The sequence below is a fragment of the Leishmania braziliensis genome, chromosome 14, assembly GCF_000002845.2.
Source record: "Leishmania braziliensis MHOM/BR/75/M2904 complete genome, chromosome 14".
In the NCBI taxonomy this organism is placed as follows: Eukaryota; Euglenozoa; class Kinetoplastea; order Trypanosomatida; family Trypanosomatidae; genus Leishmania; species Leishmania braziliensis.
This window is the reverse complement of record NC_009306.2, coordinates 200,318-213,536: the sequence shown is the minus strand read 5'-3', so window position 1 is coordinate 213,536 and position 13,219 is coordinate 200,318. Positions and strand designations below refer to the sequence as shown.

At 60.1% G+C, this 13,219-nt stretch overlaps 5 protein-coding genes across 5 annotated transcripts; all 5 read left to right on the top strand.

Annotated features, from left to right (window-relative positions):
• Window positions 1–116: 116 nt before the first annotated feature.
• LBRM_14_0600 (conserved hypothetical protein) lies at window positions 117–1,637 on the top strand (the record flags this gene model as incomplete). The annotated part of the gene is made up of 1 exon (XM_001563302.2): window positions 117–1,637. One exon carries the CDS (start codon window positions 117–119, stop codon window positions 1,635–1,637), a length of 1,521 nt encoding a protein of 506 aa, XP_001563352.1.
• A 706-nt stretch (window positions 1,638–2,343) lies between these two features.
• On the top strand, window positions 2,344–3,747 carry LBRM_14_0590 (conserved hypothetical protein; the record flags this gene model as incomplete). The annotated part of the gene is made up of 1 exon (XM_001563301.1): window positions 2,344–3,747. One exon carries the CDS (start codon window positions 2,344–2,346, stop codon window positions 3,745–3,747), a length of 1,404 nt encoding a protein of 467 aa, XP_001563351.1.
• A 645-nt stretch (window positions 3,748–4,392) lies between these two features.
• Window positions 4,393–5,973, top strand: LBRM_14_0580 (conserved hypothetical protein; the record flags this gene model as incomplete). The annotated part of the gene is made up of 1 exon (XM_001563300.1): window positions 4,393–5,973. The coding sequence occupies one exon, from the start codon at window positions 4,393–4,395 to the stop codon at window positions 5,971–5,973; it is 1,581 nt and encodes a 526-aa protein (XP_001563350.1).
• A 1,638-nt stretch (window positions 5,974–7,611) lies between these two features.
• LBRM_14_0570 (conserved hypothetical protein) lies at window positions 7,612–11,541 on the top strand (the record flags this gene model as incomplete). The annotated part of the gene is made up of 1 exon (XM_001563299.1): window positions 7,612–11,541. The coding sequence occupies one exon, from the start codon at window positions 7,612–7,614 to the stop codon at window positions 11,539–11,541; it is 3,930 nt and encodes a 1,309-aa protein (XP_001563349.1).
• Window positions 11,542–12,132: 591 nt separating this feature from the next.
• On the top strand, window positions 12,133–12,513 carry LBRM_14_0560 (conserved hypothetical protein; the record flags this gene model as incomplete). The annotated part of the gene is made up of 1 exon (XM_001563298.1): window positions 12,133–12,513. The coding sequence occupies one exon, from the start codon at window positions 12,133–12,135 to the stop codon at window positions 12,511–12,513; it is 381 nt and encodes a 126-aa protein (XP_001563348.1).
• Window positions 12,514–13,219: the final 706 nt, after the last annotated feature.

Sequence of the window (13,219 nt, the reverse complement as noted above, 5' to 3'; positions counted from 1 at the left end):
CCCTCCCCCTCGCTTCTCCTCCTCCTTTTTTAGCTCTCGCGCCCCGTCGTCATCAAGCAAGCAGCCCTTCTCTCTGCCAACTGCCGTCCGCGCTGTTTTACGTTCAATCCCTCACTATGACAGCGAACGGCGGCGATGATGAACTAGACGCACTGGTCGACTCCATTCTGCAGTCCCGCCACCGCCCCACTAACACTCGCCGAATGTCCCAGCGTCTACCATCACCAAAGCAACAGCGGCCGTCCAACCCGGGGCCCACCCCCTCGCAGTCGGGTGGCTTGAGCGTCAACAAGACCGCCTTGACGCGGCAAAGGGGACATACCAGCAGCGATGGCCACAACACCTACGTGAGAACCCCCATGCACGCCGTGAGCCCTGGCGGCAGCTGTAGAAATGTAGGCAACTTTGCGCCAACCGTACCGCCCACGCACCACGCGTCGACGTCCACGAGCAGAGCGATGTCAACGCACCTGGATGCCGGTGATGGAGAGGATGGAGAAGAGGAAGACCTGAACGCCCTGGTCGAGCGCATCCTTGCTGGATCTGGTCCCTGTGGGCCTCACTCTACCTCAGAGTCGTCGAGGCACGCCCAGGAGCGGCAGAACGCGCCGCCTTCAGCAGCCGTATTCACCTCGTCCCCGCACTTCTCCCAGGTCTCGCCACTGCACATCGGGAGCTCCGAGGCCAGCAGCAGAAAGCAGTTAGGGGGCGCCACTCGGGTGCAGGGGGGAAGCCATAGCCAGCCTCGCATGTTCGGCACCGACTCCGTCTCACGGGGGGCCCGCATGCAGGCAGTTGTCCGCCGGCTCGCCCTCTGGTACGAGCGCAAGGAAGCGAAGCGTGTGCAGGCTGTGTACGAGGCTCTCGAGCGGGAGCAACAGGACTGCACCTTCGAGCCGAGTATCAACCACTTGGAAGTGGAGGTGGGGAGCAGTGTAGCTATCGACGAGGAGGGTCACTCACTAGGCCAGCACTACTGCGACCCAGATGAGGAGCCGCATTACCTCTCTCTCTTGTCGAAAGCTCGTGGCGTGTCCAGCAACCGCGCAGTCTCGCACACGAACACGATCAGCATGCCCTTGTCGTCTTCTCGAGACACGTCGCACATGTGCGAGTACATTCCGTCACTGCAGCCACCGTCGCAGCCCATCGCTGGTGCCGACGTCTTTGTGGAGCGCCTGCGGCGTGCGCAGGATGAGCGGGACGCGGCGCGAGAGGCCGAGGAGGCAAAGAGGCTTCATTACTACGACCCAACAACCTTCCGGCGCGGCATCACTGTGTCAGCGCCGTTCGAATTCGCCGACACGCGTCCGAGGCGGCTGGGGACGGTGACGGCTGCGGTGACCAGTGCGCCGTCACGTGGTCTCAGTGGCGCTGTGGGCGATGCACGTTCAAATCCGCCTCCACTCAGCGCGCGCGCAGCTGCATTCGCCACATACAAAGATGCAGGGGCGACACCGCCGCCAACGGCGGAAAAAAGCTTCCACAATGTGGATGCAAGTAAGCACACCACGGCCGAGAACACGTTCCTCTCACTCGCCCCACACATACGTCAGACGCTGTTGTTTGGCCGACAGATGGAATTGCAGCTGCGTCGTGCGACGGATCGAGTTCGTCGCAGGACAGGCGTCGAGTAAATGACGCGAAAAGGGGGTAAGTTGGGTAGAGGATGGCGGGAGAAGGTAAGAAGGTCTGTCTTGTGTTCCGGGGGGGGGGGGGGCTACCCCAACGTGTGAAATACCTCGGCTGCTGCTTCAGTATCGTCGTCACGGTCGTTGTGTTGTTTCGTTACCTCGCATATGTCTGTACCACCACTGCGCCTGGGTTTCCTAAAGGTGTTGGGGGACGTTGTGTGCTTCTCGTTGAGCGCATCTCACTGGTGTCCTTATTTCTTCATTCCTCTCGCTTGTCTCGCCTCTCTCATGTACTGTATGACATCGAGCCAAACCGTCCGAAACAGAAGTCAGCACAGCTACACTCTCCCCGCCTGCCCGCCCCTCTGTCTTTCTCGCGGGCTATCAAACACACAGCGGAGGCCCTGCTGCTTTCTGTGAGTGGATGAAGAGAAAGAGAGCTGCTGAGCAGTTATGCAAGGCTCAGAGGCCTGGCCATCGCATGGCTTTGGGTTGATCTACCTCGCCCCCCCCCCTCCCCTGTCTCCTCGTGCACTCTCTGTGGCTGAAATGCGCACGTACTTCACATTACCGTCCTCTCCACTCCCTCTCCCTTCTGCGCACCGCATCCCAGCAGTCTCACGCTTGCCGCTGATACACGTTGCAGTACCTCCGCTTTCCTTGTTGGCAACGGTGTTTGTTGTCGAGGAGGTACGAGACCGGAGGAAGTATGCGTGGACTGCGGCTCTCTCGTCACGCATGGCGATCACGCCCGTCCAGCGCGGCGGCGGCGCTGTGCACATCAAGTAGCCGCACCGCAAGCATGACAGGAGCGGCGGTTGTCGTCGCCGTCTCGTGCGGAACTCCAGCAGTGTCTGCAGTGTACAGCACGTGGTGCTTTTATAGTACGACACAAACGAAGCAAAGCACCAACGAAGATGTGAATAGCCCCAGAAACACTGCCGTGGACACCAGTGTGGACGCCGACGCAACGAGCGAGGACGCTATGGATCTCGTATGGTCAGCCATACCCGACGTGCATGAACGGTATCACGAGGCAACGTTGAAGAGCAACCAGCAGGAGCACGGTGCTGCCACATCGACCCGTGCGACAAGGGGCTCGCCTCACGAGGATAGTCGAGCATCCAATGCGAACGACACAGCCGCATCCTCGCCGGTGCCACCGGTGTCGTACGTGTGGGTATCGCTGCACAACATGCCCCGCAACTGGCTTCATGAAGACATTGTGGAGATGATCCACCAAGTTGCCGAGCATGCAGGCATCGCCACGCCCAAGGCTCACCACCCACCACACTCTGCTTCGGGTCTAGAGAACGACGCGACAAGAAAAGAGGACGAAGAGGGTTACACCGACAAGGAAACCAGCAGCGTGCTGAGCTGCATGTCCTCGCCGTTTGTCCGCCGCCTACACATTCCCTTCGGCCGCCGCACCGGCCTTGTGTACGGCAGCCCGAAGCTGCTACTCACCTCTCCGCAGCTTGCCGACTATCTCATCCATCAACTCACCTTCGACCCAGATGACTTCCGCAGTCGTGTGTATTTCACGCGCACAAATCCAGAAGAGCTGCCCAGCGGCTATCAGCAGCAGCAGCCACACGAGGGGGGTGGTGCTGGACGTGGTGCAGCCAACAGCGACGGGGTGGCGCAAGTTACGTACACACCGATTGAGGAGACGGTGGAGCGGGAGCAGGATGAGGCGCTGTACACCTTGGTGCTCGACCGCTATCTATTCGCCCCAGACCTGCTCCTCGACATTGCTAAGTCGCATCAGAGGCGGCTCGTTACTAAAAACGAGAAGGTGCTACTCAACGCCTTTCTCGACGGCGAGGAGGACAGCGATGATGAGGAGGCGGACGAAGATGGCGAGGACGTCGAGGATGGCGACGCAGCAGGCGGCGACAGCGGTGTCGACGACGATGCTGAAGTTGCTGCTGCGTCGCTCGCGCGCCGCCAACGGCAGCGGCACCGTGCAAAGTCGAGCCGCGGGTCCAGTAAGAAGAAGGAGTCACGCCCCATATGCCGTGTCCGGGCGGGAACGCAGAAGCATCTGGGGCGCGGCTCCATGCACAACATGCCCATCCCGAAGCCCTACGTAGAGGGTCGCAATCTGTAGCTGGCGTGCCTCTCTCTCTCTTTCACCTGATGCGACAATGAAAACAGCAGCCGTGCTAAATCATTCACCCATGCAGAGAAGGGGTGAGGATGGTAATTTGAGGGAGGATTCGAGACGGCTACAACTCTGTAGGTGTAGAAGGACATCGACGCTCCTCCCTTCCCTCCCCTCCTCCTACAGGAGTGGTGTACGGTCGTCACATAAGGAGGGAGCGGAAAAAGCAACCAAAGAGAAGCACAGAGTGCGCACTGGTGATGCTCGTGCTCGACTGCGGCCGGCGCGAGCCCTGTGTTATGAGCACAGAAGACAGGACGTGTCTGTGGCTCCATGGCATGTCCGAAGCACCTTCGTGACGGTACAATCCGCTCGGCTTACACTAGAGCAGCAGCAGCATGATGAAGTTGTGTGGGTGCCCTTGGAGCCGAGCTCTAAGCTCCAATGGGTTGCGCATGGCTCTCTTCCTCTCACTCTCTCCCGAGCATCCTCTCTCTCTCTCTATACGCTCCTTTTCTTCAAAGGACAGGCTCCATCGGTCAGCGTCGTTGAGCTCGGACTCGTCGCTGCAGGGCCGCACATAGGGGGTACGGGCTGCCGCCACAGCCACAGCAGCAGCAGCAGCAGCCACCGCCCGTGCCAGAAGCCAGAATGACAGGAAAGAAAGGATGGGGCGCCAAGACGGCGTGGTCGATGTCTTTCTTCGAGATGGTGCCGTGGGTGGCTGAGGATAACGTAGCGCGTGAGGGGACGCTGACTGCCGCGGCACCCGCGTCAAGCTGCGCTTCACCTCACGCTCTCCCCTTGTCTGCGTGTGATGCCGCCAGCAAAGCAGTAGGCACATCACCCAGCTCCTCTACCCCGCCTCCACACAGCAAGCCTTACAAGGAGCGCAAGAGGCAGGAGCTCGATCTGCGCACACGCTGGCGTTGCCGGCGTTGTGGCATGGTGCTGCAGCCGCCTCTCGACGCAGTGACGGGCAAACCGCGCTATGGGGTGATGATGACGGAGCACCTGGAAGGGGTATCGTCGGGCGGGACGACGCACCTGGCAACCGGCGTAGTAGCGTGCACCGCGGGCACAATGCGCTACGAAAAGGCCTCAGATGAAGAGGGTGCCTTGTCTCCTAATCAGCCGAACAAGCGACCACGAGACGACTTAACTAGCGGGAGAGTGACTGAGGCGGAGTCTGTCATTGCCGGTACTGGTGCGTCTCACCGCCACAAAGAGGGTGGTGATGACAAGGCTGCCGCTTGCGAAGCTCTTCGCCGTCTGCTCCACCAGTGTCAGCAAGGGGCACGGCAGTGCGACACCGCCAATTCTTCGCCCTTGCCACTTCTCTTCATTGTGGTTGAGAATCCAAAGACACCTGCAAACGCGGGCGGCATTCTGCGAGCGATGCGCTGCTATGGTTTGCATGGACCCGCCGCCGCCGCCACGAGGGTTTCGGTCGCCACGACAGTAGCGGTATCCCTTCCGGTGGCGACAACGCAAACAGCCACAGAGGAAGTCACACGCTCGTACGCGAGTGGCGGTGTCTGGGCACGCGCCACCACCCCGGACGTTGTGGAGAGCACAGAAGGATCAGTGCGACAGCGCGTCGGCAGCTTCATCTTCTCGGGAACGCGGCTGCAGAACGCCATGGCGCACTCCGAGTACGCCCACACACTGCGCACCGACCCCACGCACGCAGGACGTGACATTCCGCAGCTGCGCGTGCCTACTCTGGACGTCCTCTTTGACGTGCTGCGGGGCGACTACGGACACCGGCAAAAAGAGCCGCGGTTACCGTCACCCTCCCTCGTGAGCGTTGTGGCCGTGGAGCTGGTGGAAGGAGCCGTTCCTCTGCCATTCTACGAGCACCCTTTCGGCCATCTCACTCGGCAGGAGACAATGCAGCGTGCCCGCAACGGCGCTGCTCCCCGCGAGAAGGACGCTGCTTTCACTGCCGCGCCTCTTCCGATGGTATTCTACGTCTTCGGTGCGGAAGACGGGACCCTTTCGGCCCATCACTTGCAGCACGACGTCGATGATGTCGTCTTTATCCCGACGACTGGCAGCATGAACCTGGCAGCAACTGTAAATGTTCTCCTGTACGACCGCCTCGCGAAGGAGTGCCGCCGCCTGCACCCCGCTGTTGCAGATGCGACGGCAGCAGGGATGAAGTGGAAGGACGTGTTTGGTGCGCGTAACGCCAACAACCGAATCCGCTGGACTCGCTCTCTCTACTGAGGCTGCCAGGAAAGCGAGAGCGACAGTGACTCGCCGCTCGTGGGTGAAGTTCAAAACGGCTCTCCTGCGTCGTCAGCGCGCTCGTATCTCACCTTGGGCCCTCTCCCCTCCCCCACCACCCCACCAGCTGTACGCTCTCTGCAGAGAGAGGAGCCGAAGGCGAGGGGGACCTTGGCCGAACGCAGGCGTGTTGTTGTTTTTTCCTACTCTCTCCTGCCTCACCCTCCATGCACCATCAGCGACTGGCAAACAACGCAAGGAGAAGCGCGCAGCGCAACAAAATGGAGAGAATAAGTGATGGGCATGCGGCAAGAGAGAAAACCGCGGTGACGTCGACAGCCTCGCACAGGTTGATACCCTGGGCGTGAAGCGCCTGCGTCCGATGAGATGGGTGCCCCTTCTTTTTCCTTCCTGACCCCGATCGTAGGCACAGCGGGGGATGACGAAACCCGAGATTGCGCTCGTGCAGAGTTGTCAGAAGGCGGACGCTCCTGCTGAGACGTGTGCGCGTCGGCCAAAAACAAGTACCGTCAGTGTTCCTCTTTCTCCCCCCTCCCTCTCTTTCTCTCGCCCTCTCGCCATGATGAGCGAGCGCAGTACTCCCATTGCCACCCACGCATGCACCTCGCGCAGACGGACACACACACACGCCTGCGTGACGGGCAGCTATTGATTCAGCGAAGCTGAAGTCGCTCACTAAACACATCATAGACAGACAAACGTGCGCCACCGATGGCGTTGGCACCATATAGATGCACCTCAAACACCGCTATGCACGCGTGCCTTCAACCACATCACGATTTAACCCTCCATTTCGTTCCCCCTGCTGGTGGGCGCATGTGTGCTCCTGCACGAGTTGCGTTCTTGTCGCTTTCAACCTAGACACCGTACGTATAGCTCGTAATGACTACGTACCACACCGCCACCTGCTACACATGTGAACGGGGAGGCGATGAATGGGCGCTGGCGCGAGTGGCATCACTGCCGCCGCCGCCGCTATGTAAGGGCCTTTCCTCCTCCTCCTCGTGTTCTCCCCTCCTTGCAGACGACCAAGCAAACCTCGCCTATCCCATAAAGGACTCATCCACCGCCTCGTGGAATGTGCTGGATCTGTCGCTGGCGCTGCCACTTCGCTACTCTACAGCAGCGGTGGACACCGCAGACGCGTCGGATCTGAGTGGTGGTGTCATAAACTATGAACAAGAGGCACTGTGCGATCCGTGCAGCAGACAAGAAGGGACGGCGTACTCCTGCAACTCTTTGCCCCAGATTCACCTCACCGAGCTGCGTGCGCTCCTCTGCGACCAGGCATCCACAGACGGCTCGGCATTGCAGCAGCCATCGGCTACCCCGCCACTGCTTTCCCATGCGCTCGTGTTTGCACGGTGTATACGACTACGCTGCGTCCTTTTCGATGTGGTACTTCATGACAGCGCAGGCGATCCAGACAGGATCAGCGGTGGTCTTAGTTCGTCGCAGTCGGTGGCGGGAGCTCTAACCGTCGCCCTCTACGCACATACCGGCGCTGGGGCCACTCAAGAGGAGAAAACGGATGAATTTCATGGAAAAAGACACCGGCCTTCACCTCCGACGGCATCCTCGGTGTCCAGCACGGCGTGCACCCTGACGTGGCTTCTAATGGTCTTCCTGCGGCTGTCGCGAGTGCCAGCCCTGGCAATAGGGCTCACCCTCGCCAGCCCCACATTTTCGGACTCTGGTAGCGAGGCCGAGACCGGTACGGCTATGCAGTGGTGTTACGTGGAGCGCAGCTCTTCCTACTCGGTGCCGTATGACGTGTTGTGGTCGCACTGGGCGACGATAGTCACACCACCACCAGGCCGCCTAACGGGTTCGAAGCTCGCGTCGGTTCCCTATTTTGCCGAGGCCCACCATGACGAGGACCTCATCACTTGGAGTCGTCTTCAGCACTACGCAGAGAGGGCGACGGCTGTTTTGTTTGGTGAGCAGCCGGCCAACTCTACGACACCCGAGTCCAGACGTCTGTGTGCCCTTCTCGCGGTGCTCAACGATGCGCGTGCATGGGCGACACGACACCCCACCACCAACCCACTCCCAGTTCTACTCTCCGACGAGACAAGTGTGCCACAGCGGCTGCTCTTTCAATGGTTCATGTTTCTTGGGATCCAAAATGCATCGTCATCGCAGTGTCGACCCTCGATAGAGCTGTCGACTGAAATCCATGCCATCGCATTCGCGCCTGGCTGGTGGGCGGAGCTACGTACGTGCAACTCGCTTTGCTCTCTCGGACAATGGTTGGACCTCGTCTCGCAGTGGCTGACTGTTCGCGCTCTGGAGGCTGCGTTGGACTTGTTGCCGTCCACGTTGCAATGGAGGACAGGAAGTGCGTCAGCGGTGGAAACACACCTGTTGTTCCGCGCTGATGCTGATTCGAGCTGGTGCTGCTCTGCTGACCTGTGTTCCAGAGCTGAGGGTACCGCTTGTCCGACAGGAAAGGAGGGCGGTTTCGCACATCTTCGACTGTCTCGCTGGATGCGCTACCGAGCCACAGCATCGAGACCAGCTGCAGCACCGCTCTCTCTGCCCTTCATGGAAGCCGCGCTGCCAGAGATCTCCAAGGCAGAGGCGGTGCTTGTGTGGGTGCTTGAGCGATTAATGTGTGCCGTGGTCGGTTCAGCTGATGGCTCGCGCAAGCTGCCCTGTGGCTCCGCCACCGCGCACGCTCTGCTTCTTGAGCCCGAGGCGCATGGGGTCGTGACGTGTCGGCTACACCTCAGTTCGCCTCCACACAAGTGGCAGTGTAATGGCTCGTCGGCACCTCGTGTTGGCGCGCCGTCTCACTCCCTATTCCCTTGGTCGAGCTCAGCACCGCCGCTGGGGCGCGCGGCACAAGCGCCAGTTGTCGCTGCCCTCCTTTCCTGGTACGCAGTCGACTTTGAAGTCGTCTTCGGTCGTCTGTATCGCGTGTGGCGACTCGCCCAACGCCACCACTTTCGCTGCCTCACCGGCTCGCGGAACGATAGTGGGGCGGCGGATGCAGCGGCCCCACACCATAATGACCCATGGAGGGGGGTGGTGGAGACCGCCATGCGGTGCTGCAGTGGCGACGCTGGCGGCAGTGCTCAAGGGCACGAAGGCCCTGCACTGGGCTTGCTTGGTCGCTGCCTCCTCTTGGCGATGTGGATGTCGCTGTCTGTCGTGGATGTCGACGAAGGCGTCGGTGTCGCCTCCCTCTCACCACCATTGGCGCGGAAAGGGACGCTCTACTACTCCAGTCGACGAAACGTTCTGCATGTGCGGGACTGGGGTACGGCCCTGCATCTACGCTACGTAGCCTCATGCTTGTCTATTGACGAAGGCCAGGTCATTTATGACGACACCGAACATGCTGGAGCTCTGCAGAATGGGGCTCGAAGGCGGAGGGTATACTGCAGGACTGCGGTAAAGCAGACAGTGTCGATCGTCGTGAGCGCTTTTGCTCGTGCCCGCACCGCCGCCGTTGCCACCCAGGCTCGCGCTCGACTCCAAGCGCAGTCGAACACTCGTCTGTCTTGCTGTGAGACGCACGACTCTCCCGGGCACACCACAACAGCCTCCCGTGGCGCTTGTGACAGTGCCGGCAGCGGTACTTGCCGGATTTTAGATATCTGGGACGACGATGGTGCGGCCGCGGAGGAGGGTGCCGAATGCGTCCTTCTGAGCTGGAGCTGCGCCGCTGCGGAGGAGGCGAGTGAGTCGCACGAGGGCAGCCCAGGAGTGACGCTTGTACAACACCAGCAGTCGAAGCAACGAACAGGTGATGATGCCCCTTTGGCGTCCAACGATCTGCTCTGCAGCCCCTCGCTACAAAGCTCGTGGATGGACTACAGCATCGAAGAATTCGCAGACGAAAATGAGTCCACGATCAGCCAGTCGCCCGCATCACACGCGCCAGCACCACAAACCAAGGAAGATCAAGAGCAGAGTGCTCTTGATCCTGCCGTGGTGGTGCCTCTCCTCGACCTCGAGTCCCATCTTCGCGAACTACTGACACGTAGCGCCGTGTCGGAACTGCTGCGGCTGGTGGGCCTCGCCAAAAGACTCGCACGGCACTCCTGTGAAGATGGCGAGGCGGCTGCTCAGCCGCGTCTCGTTAGCCACGCGCGGCCACATAGCGTGAGGATGGAGGCACAGCAACGGTCCTGGAGCTCTAGCGCGCTTCACGTCGAAACAGTGCAGCTTCACGAGGATGAGCAGCCGCCACAACACGCTGCTCCCGCTTACGTGGACGTCCCCTTGCCGACGCCGCCAGCTCTGGCTTCTACAGCCTCGTCAAGAGCAGCGCATCTTCGGGAGGACGAAGCCTCAGTTCGACGCACTCTCTGTGGAGCTGAGCACCGCATGCGGCAGTGGTTGCATGCTCGTTGCACGCACATGGGCGCCCTGCTCCTGCTGCAGAGCCAAGAAACACATCGGCGTCTGCACCTGAGCCAACTGTGGGCGCTGGAACAGGAAGAGTGGCAGATGCGGTGGCGTACAGTGCTAGTCCCCGAGTGCGTGCTACGCAGTCTTCTCAGCGAGAAGGCGGCCGCAGGTGTGTGGCAAACGTTGCCCCAGCAAGAGGAACCGCAACAGTGGCAGCAGTGCCGTTGTCAACCCCAAAACAGACGTCTCAGTTACTCCCCTCAACGGCATCAGAGGGATCAGCGCTGCAGTGTGGCAGCACCCAAGATCGGCACTCCTCCTGCTGCACCGACTGCAGAAGAGGCGCGGGCCCATCAAGTGTTTTTGCTCTATGGAGATGTGGAAGCGATCGACAGGGAGGCGCCAGACCGTAGCTTGAAAAGAAGCCCACCGACAAGAACCGAGGCTTCCCACGGCTCTCCATCTTGCCAGAGGAATCAGCAGGAGTCGCAGTTCCGACTGTCAGCGCCGCTCCGCTCACCATCGCTGGCGATGTGGCCGCGTCATGTGCCTCGGCAAAGGCATTCCATCAAGTCTGGGGCAAGTAGGCCTGCCTCCTCGTGCGCGACCGCTGGTGCTGCCCATTCAGCGGTCCCTGTCTTATCTGTGTCGCTGTGCGAAGCGCCATCTTTGACACCAGCGCGGGCATCAACGGGTCGGTGTCTGAACGAGCTCCCTCTCAATCACCGTAGAACGGATGCCAGGTTAGCCTGTATCACGCCACCAAGCACTGCGATGGGGTGGGGCCTACTGACCGGGAACGGCGACGCGCTCGTCAATCGTGAATCTTCGAGCAGGAAATCGAGACCCCAGAGACACGGAGGCGCCCACTGCGACGATGCAGCGCGCCGACGACTATCGGCAGGAGGGAGCGCGTCGGTCGCTTTTGCAGAGACGATTTGCACTGCCGCTGCATTGGAGTCCAAGCGGGCGGACCGCGGGAGCAGAAGTACTCCTCTTGGCGCCGTGCCTCCTGCCTTCCATACAGCAAAGGAGAAGGTGGCGCCTGACGCTGACCACCGCATCTCTGCCGCTCCACCAGTGCCTAGGCATACCGCAATCCATTCGCTCAGCGCAGCTTCAGTACCGCCGCGTCGCCTTCGCAAGCCTGTGGTAACGTGGTTAGAGGATCTCCAGCAGCACTGACGCACGACAGCGCTCGTTTTTTTTCTTTCCCCCTTACCCCCGTGTATCGCTCGATGCATGCACCGGCTTGAGAAGGCACTACAGGACATTGGCCATTGAAGCGAACAAGCATCAAAGGAGAGATTGCTCGAGCAGCCACGCCGCGCGGAACGCCTACTCTGTGCCTGTCTAGTTTTGTGGAAGGGGGGGTATCAATACGTCTGTTCAACTGTGTAGACTGCATGTATGCTGAAGATGCAACCTTGATTGTGGTAGCCACGACTCTCTACGAGTACTACTAATGCGCTGGTCACCTCTTTCTCTGTCTCTCGTTGGACGCCATCCCCCCGCTCTCTCACCTGTCCTCCACCACCTGACCTCTCCATCGCTGCTCTCCTCTGCTGTATTGAAAGGGGGAATAGAGCTCATCCTGTTGAGCCCCCAACGAAACAAGTAGCTTAGACGCGTCAGCTCACGCCTGCAACCGGCGTGTATTTCGCACAGCAGCGCGGAGCCCAGCACTGGATGGCTACGCCACTCACTGCATATTCTACTAACACTACGACTCCAGACCTCTCATCTTTTTTTTTTACCAGCGTATTGCCCCCCCCCATGTCCCTTAGCACATCGCCTGTGCAGCTTCAGCTCTGCCGGACGCCTTTCGTGCTCGGCGTCGGTGGAAAGTGGTGGAAGGAGGGGCCTCCGGACTACACCCGCGCCAACCGCCGGCGCATGGAACTGGAGCAGCAACGCATCGTGTCGAGTCAGCACCTGCCGCCCATAGAGCCAACCGCCGAGCAAGCGTGCCAGCTCTATCGCCGCCTTTTGAAGGAAGGCTACAAGACACTCGTAGTGACGGACAAGGACTTCTACCGCCGCAAGGTCCGCTACGAACTCGAGGTCACCTCTCGCCAGACAAGCTCTCGAGTGCGGGGAATTATGTTTGAAAAGGGTCGCTGGATGCTGGAGAACAAGCTCGGTGGGATCATCTAACGCGCGTTTCCTCTGGGCCGTCATACTCTAGCGATGCTGAGCACGCCTTGGGGAAACTGTGTGGGGGGAGAGGGGGGTGCCTCAGAACTGTGTTGATGGTGGCAGCTGTCTTGCCCCCACGCCTTTTCCTCCAACGTGAGTATCTCTGAAGGACAGTGACGGGACGAAGACGAAGAGGCTGAAGAAAGGACGAGAAATACAAAAGACGCAGCAGTGCGCCTCGTGTTCTCGTGTGTATGGCCCCGCCTCTCTCTCTCTCTCTGCGTGTCGCTTGACACCTCCCTCCCCCTCCGCCTCTGCAGCCACAGCAGCAACACTACTGCTGTTGATGTTTGTGTGATGATGCGGAGTTTCTTTTTCCTTTACCGCCTTGCATGCTGAAGGTGGAGGGGGGGGGCGCAGTAGAGGTGGAGGGTGTCGTACGGTGGTGAGTAGTGCGTGTTGGGGTCTGTCTGTGTGTGTTTACCCGGTACAGACGAAGCAAAAGGGTCCAAAAAAGAAAATATAAAAGATAGGGAAGGAGGCTCGTCGCCGGGGAACGGGTGTTGCACTTCTGCCTCTGACAACTCAGTCGACTCGCTGGATTACCTTTCCCGTAGCCACAGCAACGTAGCCGTGTGTGCATGGGTGTCTCTTTTCTTTCCTTTGAAAGCCATTGCTCACTGCCTTCTCTGTGCGACCAATCTAGCCGCGCATACGGGGGTGG